Source organism: Besnoitia besnoiti, assembly GCF_002563875.1.
Source record: "Besnoitia besnoiti strain Bb-Ger1 chromosome Unknown contig00015, whole genome shotgun sequence".
Classification (NCBI taxonomy): Eukaryota; Apicomplexa; class Conoidasida; order Eucoccidiorida; family Sarcocystidae; genus Besnoitia; species Besnoitia besnoiti.
The window spans coordinates 1,631,323-1,641,193 of NW_021703917.1; the positions used below are offsets into that span (position 1 = coordinate 1,631,323).

At 63.3% G+C, this 9,871-nt stretch overlaps 1 protein-coding gene across 1 annotated transcript; it reads left to right on the top strand.

The window, feature by feature from the left end:
* Positions 1-1,724: 1,724 nt before the first annotated feature.
* Positions 1,725-9,871, top strand: BESB_029390 (uncharacterized protein; the record flags this gene model as incomplete). The annotated part of the gene is made up of 7 exons (XM_029361613.1): positions 1,725-2,981; positions 3,245-4,020; positions 4,447-4,972; positions 5,199-5,692; positions 6,113-7,013; positions 7,602-9,554; positions 9,836-9,871. 7 exons carry the CDS (start codon positions 1,725-1,727, stop codon positions 9,869-9,871), a joined length of 5,943 nt encoding a protein of 1,980 aa, XP_029215513.1.

Genomic DNA, 9,871 nt, shown 5'->3' on the forward strand with positions numbered 1-9,871 from the left:
AGATTCATCTACCTACCACACACTCGGTCTAAAGCTCGTTACGCGGCGTAGTCGCACGGTTTGCGGCACTTCGAGAAGGAAAGCATGCTCCAAAGGACAGGGATCCTCAGCAGGCAGTCAGTGTAGTACATATACATACATAAAATATATGGGATTATATACATATATATCTATATATATATGATTATATGGCCGCGAGTCTCAAACTAGGGGAATAGGTTGACATGCGCCACGGTCACGTTATCCGTTTCTGGATGTTTCCTGCCAAAGCCCGGGTGCGTGGCGTGTACACCGTTTCGCGAGGTAGCTCCTGTTCAGTTGACAACTTTTCTCGAACGAAGGCATCGCCAGCGCCTTGCTGCGGCGCGCTCGCGCCAGGGGTCGCCTCTCGCTGACTGCCGGCGCGCCAGGTGTGCAAAACGGGACATATGCAGCTTCGCCGCTCGCTTGAGCGGCCGCGAGACTTGTGCCTGGGAACCCCAGCAGTGCCAGTCTGAGCGACGTCGGCCGAGGCAGAGATCCGCGGTCTTGGGGTAATTGCAGCAGCTCCGCACGCCTTCCTTAGTACACTCGTCGAGGAATTGGCGTTCACTCGGCGCGTTTCAGTGTCTGAGACATGCGAGTCACGCGTGAGTAGTTTCCGCGGAGCCCGGCGCCTGCGGGAGGCTGTCCCGCGGCGACTGGAAGCGGGAGTAGTGTTCCGACGGCGCAGACATTCGTCTGTTGGCAGTCCTGCGCTCGATCCTAGCAAGCAAGAAGCCTTCGGAATGTATGGAAAACAGGGGAGGGTGCTAAAACGGGGGGGAAGCAAAGATGTGTGTGCAGGGCAGAAAGCGAGTTTAAGGCGATCCTGGAGAGCCGCATGTCTCCCCGCGGAGACGGTGTGCGGGCGTGGTGCATGCAGGCAAAAGCTTTTCGAGACTCGGCGCGTATCTGAATCCAAGAAGCAGACGGAGATGGTCATGCAACATGCTTCTGCTATCTGTTCGCACTTCTTTCGATCTCTCGCTATTCGATTCTCTGCACTGGCGTCTTCTTGAATACTCCGGCGTCACCCGCGAGACACAACACACAACTGTGTCTGCGTGCGCAGACACTTCATCCGAGCCGCCGTCGCTCTGTATCTAGCCACATTCCTCACGTGTCGTTCCTCCGGATATCTCCTCGTTAACGGAGCCGTTCCTGTTGGATTCTTCCCGCCCAAACAGAAACTCCGCTCCAGCAGAGGCGCGTCCCCCGGGTTCCCCAGTGTCTTCACTCCTGGCGCGGCTCTTCAGCTGCCGGCAACTTTCGCGAACCGCGTTATCTTTGGCATCTGTCCTGCCCTCCTACCTCGTTGTCCTTCTTTCTGCTTCTGGAACTTGCGTAATCGGGTGAAACAGACAGCTCAGATGAGGTCGAAATGGGTAGGCGCTCTCAGCGAGCACGCGGATCAAGGTTCCTGTTGTGCGATACGAGGGCGCGCCGCAGTCCCATCTGCGTCTCTCTTCTTCCCGTCTAGGTCACTTTTCCAGCGCACACACGGCGTGTATTCCATCAGTCTGCGTCCATGACTCCGCACTGCGGTCATCTCAGCTTTCTGCAGAAAAACTTCTGAGGGAGCGACCGACTCCGTCAGTCTGTGCATGTATCCACCCCCCACAGTGATTGGCGCGGTTAGGGAGCAGCACCGGATCCCTCCGCGCTGGAGAGCGGAAACAATGATGTAGCCTTCAGTTTTGATAATGTCGTCATTTGGGCCGTCCCCTCGCGTCTCTCCCCTTTCGAGTGGAGCCCAGGAAACTGAGAAAGAGAACTTCCCTGCCGCCACGCAAGTCCGCCCTGCTGGGGCTACGCGCGAGCCAACTCCGGTATTCACGCAGGCCGACAGAAAGCTCTCCGCCATGAGCGCAGCCCAGGAGGGTGACGAACTCTGCGTCTCGATATATGTGGACCGTGAAGAGGAAGCACAGGCCGCCTCGCAGGCCCTAAACGGCAGACAGCAGCGCGCGCCGCGAGCGCGTGCGGGGCCTCGTGGGCTCAAACCCAGGTGCCTCCCGAAGATGCCGTGCTACCCATCCAGCGTGAAGGCAGGCGTCACCAGCTCTTCGCCCGCCAGCAGGGGAGGGGAGAACGGCAGAGAGTCGCAGGGAGTAACCGCGTCGCTTCCCCTGAGTGCACCAAACCCCGCACCCCCCCGTGGCGTGCTGACGCCTGCCGCCTTCCTCAACGGCGCGAGGGCCCAGAAAGAGACCGACTCGCCGTCGTCGCAGTCGTTCGAGCCTCGGCTGCGAGATTCTCTCTCGCCGAGCGATGGAGGGGCCGGCGGAAAAGAGAATATTTCGGCAAAGGCAGCAGACGCCTCGGCGTCGGCGCACGGGCGTGCGCCACACGCAGTTACGGCCGCAGGAGGAGGTGGAGGTGGGGTGGAGGCCCCCGCGGCAGGTCAGGAAGTTCAAGGCGTTCTGCAGGCACTGAGGACGCAGGAAGAAGGGCGGCTCGCGCCCCCGCAGCCCAACACTCCCGCCGTGAGCAGTCTTCCGACAGAGGGAAAAAGCGGCGGACCCTCGCCAGCCGACAGTGCGTCTGTCCGCGAGCATGTCGCCGCTGTGCTTCCACTCCACCTCGGCAGAGAGAAGCAGCTGACTTCTCCTTTTGCCGGCGACGCCAAGGCGCTCTCAGACGCCGCCAGCGCGCGGCCGCCGCCAGAGATGCCGCCCCCTTCAGCTGCTGACCCTGCGACTGGAACAGTTGGAGGAGAAAACTTTCTTCTCCACGCCGCATCTGAGGATCCGAGGCCTCCAGAGCCGAGCGCGGAAGTCGCCCCAGGGGCTAGGGAGGCTGCAACAGCCAGGGAAACGCCGTCGAGCGCAGGAGGCACGAACCACGAACAAGCGGAACCGACAGGAACGCAGGCGCCGCGGCAGCGAGGAGCCTTCCCCGTCGAAGAGGAAGAGGAGGACGACGACGTTCCTGATCTGTTCATGCGCGCCACGTCAACGGTAGGATCTCGCTTCCCATCTCGCGCGCCTCCGCGCCTCTGTCAGGATTTCAGTATGCCTTCCTACACTGCGTAGAAGACACTTCGAATCTGACTCTCAGCGCTTGCGAAAAAGCAGCTTGTAGGCCTTCACTGCCGTACACGCGTGTCGCTCGCTAGCCCTCTCGCTGTCGAGATGAGTGAACACAGAAACCCGTTCATTAACCCGTTCATTACACACACACATCTGAGGGTGCCGCTGTTTTTTCGATGTTCCTCCTGCAGGTCGCGCGCAGACGCCAGGGATGGCCTTCTCACCTCTCGCTCCAAGAGAAGCTGCGTCACCTGCTGGCGGCGGCTGCTGCAGGCGGCAGTTTCCGTCGCGTTCTAGCAGGCTCGTTTGTATCCAGTGCCTTGCCGTCTTCAACAGCCGCAGCGCCTGCCTCACCCTCCTCCCCTTCTGCCTCTCCTTCCGCTGCTCCGCCCCCCTGCGACGGCGCCGCGGTCGCTCACGCGCCGAAGCCCGCGAAGGCGAAGCGCCGAAGAAGCGCCGCGCCCAAACCGCGCGCGCCGCAGTTTGCCGAGGTGGCGGACTTTTCAAATTCTGCGGCGGAGGCGGCGCGCCCCTCGGGCGCTGAGGGCGAGGCCTTCGAAGCGAGGAAGCGAAGGAGAGAAGACAGCGAAGGGCCTGGAGGCCGCCCCCTGCGCCACCCAGAGCCGAACATGGACATCCCGCGCTCAGATTTTTCTGCAGAGGCCTCGAACGCCCTGCCTATCGTGGAGGGCGGGGAGGAGGAGGCGGACGGCGGAGGCGCGAGGGGAGACGACGACGAGAGCGGAGATGGAGTCGAGGACGAACCGCGCGACGTAGGGAACGACATTTGCCAACCGACCGCGTGCGAGCCTCGCCGCCGCGCTGGCGGGGAGGTGGAGGAGCGCGAAGAGGGCGACGAGGATAAGTGTTTTTCTCTCGAGGACTGCTTTGACGAATACACCAGCGTGTCGCTCGCCGCCGTGAGACGCGACGCCGACCGCATCGCAAAGTACCAGGAGGCCCTAAGGTACGGGCAACGCCTACAGGGCGGGGCGCCACACACAGAGTGCAGAGCGACTGCGAAACACCAAGGCAGGCGTGCGACGGAGACGCCGAGCAGGGAGGGGTCTCGCAGCATGAAAAAGAGGAGGACCGGCGAAGGACGAGCGAAAGCGCAAAGGCGGGTTTTCGTGCGAGAAGTGCCTGTCGGACTTGGGGTGTCTCCGCGCTCGGTGGCTCCAAAGACGAATGGCGGCCGAACCTCTCGCAGCCCGTCGCTTTTTTCTCCTTTTCTGCGAGGCGCCTGCCTGTGTCACCTCGTCGCTTGGGTTGAGCGTCTCTTCTGTCCTTGGCGCGCGAGCCTAGCCGTGAGTTTGTGTGCGGCTGCAGAGGCCGCTGCTCGCTTTTTCTCTTTGTATTTTTGTTTTTAGGCGCATTCTCGTCTCTCCCACAGCGTCGTTCCCCTCGGCCGCCGCGCGTGTTCGCCGCGGTTGAGCAGCCTCGCGGATCTTCGGCGATGCAGGCAGAGTGGACCTTTGTCTTGCCGCTCGCAGAGCTCAGTTCGCCGGTTGCAGGGGTCAGCTGTCGCGTCCTCTCTTTCGCCGGTGCCTCCGCCGCTTCATCAGCTGTGTGACTCTTCCTCGCATTCTCCCCCGCACCCGTTTTTCGGAGGGCGATGCTCATCTCTTGCGCCGCGGCGCTCTCCCCCGCCTCCTCCCTCTTCGCTGCTCGCTCGTTCGGCTTGTGCTTTTTCTCCCTCGTCGTTTTCTTCCTCTGCTGCTTCGTCACTGGGCTCGGCGTGCTGGGGTGAAGCGGAGGCCGGTGTGGAGGCGCTGCGCGCGAGGCTCCAGCGGCGCCTGGAGAGCTTGCGGAGGAAAAAGACCTTTCTCTCTCACGCTGTCGTCTTCTCGGAGGACACGGTGCTGCGGCTGCCGCTGACTCTGACCTCGCTCGGCGTGCAAAACATCCACCTGGTCGCGGTAAGTTGTATGCGCAGGGCGTGTGTGCCCTGAAGCAGCTGAGAAACGAGTTGCAGACTACGGAGGCCGCGAGGCGCAGCAAACGGACCGCCGGCGCGAAGGCGATGAAGGACGGGTATCGCAGAGAAGGCGGAGAGCAAGGAGGGGAGAGGACTTCGGGTCGGGATTGCCTCCTTTCTTCTGGCTGCCAAAAGCCTCCCCGTGCTGCTGTGACGTTGATTCTCAGGTCGACGCAGACGCCGCCGAGCATGCGAAGCGCCTGGCGGCGACCTTCTCCGTCGACTCGCACATTGAGGTTTTTTCCGGGTTAGAGGCTCTCTACACGCACTGGACTGACCTCCGGGCGAAGTGTTTCGCCTTTTACTTGGGCGAGGAGGATCGCGAAGAAGCCGCCGTTTGCTCAGTCCTGCCCGCGTCCCCCTCCGCGGGGGGTCCGCCGCCTTCTGCTTTCGAGGCGTCGTCGCCTTCGGCCCGCGTGCCCTCTGCGCAGACGTCTCCCCGCTCCCCGTCTTCGGCGTCGTCTTCTGGAGGGTCGTCTGAGGAGGTGGAGGCGCGAGCCTGGAGGGCGTGGGCGATGCGGCGCCTCGTCGAGGAGTTCTGGGTGTACGTGCACCTCCACAGATACCGAGTCGCCGTCATCGACGACGGCAGCCACCTCGCGCACATTGCGTCTGCGAAGGGCGTGGAGTTGCTTAGCTCGTTCGTCAGGCGGAACTCTTGGTGAGGGAACGCAACGCGACTTGATCGACTCTTCCCCTGCCTGCAGCATCGCGAGACAGAAACACACAATCCACCAGCGCGGAGTTTGCGCCCGGGGCCACGCGCCTCGCACGGTGTGTAGGGGCTGAGCGCGCGCCAGGAGAGATCTGTTTTTTTGATCACCTGTGTTAGAAAAAGTTGCGCAAGAGAGAGGTTGCACGGCACAAGCCGCCCAACAGATCGCCAACTTCCCCTTCTCTGTCGCTAAGTGAATGCGCGCACGCATGTAGCTGCGCATGCGCTATGTGTTTAGGGTTGAAAGAAACAGGCAGTGTTTGCTCTCTGATGGCACACACCTACGCTGATAAGTAGGCATCAGTCTACTTCCGAACTTTGGGGTATCGATTCTTCGTCCTTTTCTTCGTTTCATCGTTTTTTCAGTCCGTCTTGCACCTGCATTCTGCCTCGTCGCGTTCGGACGTGGGTGACGCTGTCCTGTTTCCCTCCTCCGCATCTGCTGCTCTCCGCGGCCGCGACGCCGTCTGCGTCGCTCTCCTTGCCCGGGAAGCTCTTCCCTCCTCCGCTGTCTCCGCCCTCGGCTGCTTCTTCGTCCTCTTCGTCTCTCGTCGCGCGAGACGCGCCCACACGGAAGGAGAAAGCCGGGCGGCGCGGCCGCTCCTCTCCGGAGCCGCAGGCCCTGGTGGAGGAGAGGCAGCTGCAGCCTGCGGACGTCTCGGTGCCGTCTGGGGGGGCGGCGGCGAGCGCGTTTGTGAGCTCGGCCGCTCACCAGGCCTCTTCGCTCTCGTGCTCGCCGGCACAGAGACTCCTCTTTTCGCCGCTGCTCACGGCGGAGGCGCTTTCGCTCTCCAACACCTGGGGTCTCGCGGAAAATCTTTGCCTGCGGCATGCCGCGCGGCGCCGCGCCGAGACTCCAGGCGCGACTGCCAACAAGGAAGTGGGTTTGGCAGAGAAGGGGCACGTCGCCTCCCCTGGGGAAGACTGCGCCGTCACCAAGTCGAGTCCGAGTTCGACTCGCCACGCACACGCGGCCCTGGAGGGCGTCAGGGAGGCGCAAAACTGGGCGGAAGGAGGCGAGCTGCAGCTATCGGGGGCGCAGAGGCATGGGGAAAGGGAGGCGAACGCGCATCCCAATGCGCAAGGCGGAGGCGCGGCGGAAGACGCCTCCCCGAGCACAGAAGGCGACGACGCGGAGAGAGAGCGAGTCGCCGCAGCGAGGACCGAGGAACACGCACTGGACGCAAGCGAAGACCTCGTTTTCCACGTGGAGGAAAACAATCAGCTCGCGGGCTTGCTCATAACGACGCAAGTCGTTTTGGATCAGGTACGCTGAATGCGGGTCCCTCCGTCGTGAGAAATCTGCTACCAAACTCCAGCCGACGCAGAGCCTCCTCTTGCGCGGCCGCGATAAAAACTGAAAGCGCAGCCTGCCTGGTGGGCATGGATCCGCGTGCTGCCCCACCAGGGCGACCCTTACGCAGAAAAACATCTACACGTATAGATGTAACTGTATAAATATATATTATTGATTTGTAGAAATGTATACGTGAATGTTTATAAATTTATCTATATGGCTGTATATGCGCTCCGAGACAAATCCACACCTGTGAAGTTACGCACGAGCATGCAGACGTTATATGTAAGTATATATATGTATATATTCCTGCGCGGTGGAAGATGCTGTTCAACCGAAAATGTTTCGCTACGTTGCTGTCTATTTAGGTATTGGTAATTGTCGTCTTCCGATACTGGAGCGTCGCGTTTCGACTCTTTGGGTTAGGTGCGTAGGGCAGGTGTCTGGGCTCTCCAGTTCGTGCGTCGTGTGGCTGGGGAGAGAGCTGGATGTGTGCCCATGCGTGTGCGTTGGCGTAAAAACACTCCTTTTTTTCTTTTGGTCTCTTTCTGCTTGTAGGGCGTTTCGTTCGGGTCGTTCCGCAACACTGGGCCCAGCAGCGCGTTGGAGGCGCTGTCGCCGGCGTTGCTGCTGCTGCAGGAGGAGATTCCTCTCCACGAAGGAGACATCGTGTCGCTCCGCGTGCGGCGCACTCTCGGGTCGGTCGCGCCCAGCGAAGGGGACAAGGAGGAGGGCCTCGGAAAGAGAGCAAGTGACGCGCGCCTCGGAGTCACAGAGGAGCCGCAGGCGGCAACTCCGTCGGCCCGCGACGATGGAGAGATCTCGCCTCAGGACCTTCAAGTCGCCGAGCGCAGCGGCGGCGAAAGGCGCCTAGAGGAATCGGGAGCCGCGGGGGCCAGCGGCGCGGCGAAGAACGCGATCCTTGAGCGGCTCACGGCCTCTTCTCTTCAGAGTGCTCCATCCAGCGCGTCTGCGACGCCCCCCCCCCTCGCGTCCTCTTTGTGTACCTCTTCGCCCCACGCCTCGTTTTTTGAGCGCTTCTCGCGCGCGCTGCCCGCACTGCCTGCTGTCCCCGCGCCTCCAGCCTCGTTCGCCTCGCTACGGTTGACTTACGAAGTGTCGGGCTCGATTCGCCGCGCGGTTCCGGCCGAGCTCGCGGCCGCGAGTCCTCGCTCGTTCTCTTCTCTCGGCGGGGGCCGCGTCGCCGGCGCGTCTGCCGCAGCTTCCACGCGGTCGCTTGGCGCCCGCGACGCGCACCCTCTCGCGCAAGCGCCCGCCGCGCCTGCAAAGAGTTCCTCCGCTGCGGCGGCGGTCGCTAAAGGCGCTGGGAGGCCTGCCGCCTCTGAAGACGCTTTCGGCGTCAGCGTGAGTCTGCGGCACCTGCACATCAAGTGCTCGGCGTCGGAGGCCGCGATGTCCGCGTGTAGCGCGAACGGAGGTGTCTCCGCGGTCGTCGCAGTCGCGGCGGATGGCCTGGCGATAGCGGCCGCGGCTGGGGCCTCCGGGCGCGCCCGGCGACACTCGTCCCGCCGGCGAGAACTCGAAAAGGCCCTCTGGCCTTCGCTCGGGGGCGCGTCCTCGAGTCTGCCTTCGCCGGGCTCGCCTCCCTCAGGGCCTTCTGTCCCCTCGGGCGCGGCGGCGTCGCCGGCTCACGCCTCCAGGGCCAGGCGCCGTCGCGACCGCGCGGGCGCGGGGAAGACTGGCGGCGGCCTGGACGGAGAGGCGCGAAAGCGAGCCGCGAGCGAAAGACGCGCCGCCGAAGAGATCGCGGCGCCGCCGCGCAGAAGCAGAAAAATGCACGCCGCCGCCTGCGAGACGCAGGAAGAAAACGCAGCGTGGCGCAGACGCAAGGAGACGGGCCCGAAAGAAGAGACGGCGACAGCGAGGATCCGGTCTTCTTCGGAGAAGAGCGGCATCCAGACGCAGAGAGCGTCTTCGCGGGCACGCAGCAGAGGCGTCAACGCGCAGAGGAACGGCGAAAGCGAGGACGCGCCCTCGAGCTCCGCGGGCTCAGCGAGCTCGGGGAGGCTTTCTCAGGCGTCTCGCGAGAGGCATGCCTCTGGAGCGTCGTTTCGCCACGCAGCTTGCGACGACGATGCGCCTCTTTCGATGTCGCAGTCTGTCTCTCTGCTCGCTGCGGCGACCTGGGCGCGGCCTACTCTCCCTCCCCGGTCGCGGGTCCCCGTGTCTGCATTTTCCGCTCGCGCCAGCCGCCGGCCCGACGCGGGCGCCGTGCCGCTCGCGCCGTCTGGCCTGGCGGAAGGCGCTCAGGCTCGCGCAAAGAGGAGGAAGGTCCGCGGGACCGTAGTTGGCGCGGAGTGGGCGCGAGCGCGCAATGCGGCCGCGGTGGAAGAGCGCGGGAGAGCGGGGGCTTCCAGGTCCACCTTGTGCGTTGGAACACGCGCAGGCCGTGGGCGGGGAGGGGGGAGCGGGGAGGAGAGTGGTGAGCCGCCAGAAGAGACAACCGAGCGAGGCGGGACGGAGACTCCGCAGCAGCGGGTTCCTCAGCAGGTGGGACGAGGCGGGCTCGAAACTGCTGTGAGGCAGAAACGATCATCGATCTCGAGACGCCCACACGTGCCTGCTGCTGATGCGGCTGACCCTCCTGGGGCGTGTATACCCTAAACCCTCCCTCGCGGAGGGACTCAGAGGTCACCTCTTCGTTTCGTCTCCTCGCCTCTGTGTTTTCTTTTCTCCTCTGCGGCGCGGCGCGTGGGCGCGCTGTCGCCCGTGGGACTATGCAGCGGGCGTCGCTCTTGCATGCGTGCATTTCGCGTGTATTCCTTCCTCAGCTGGCGTGCGCCATTCGCGGTGCAGAGTCTGCCTAA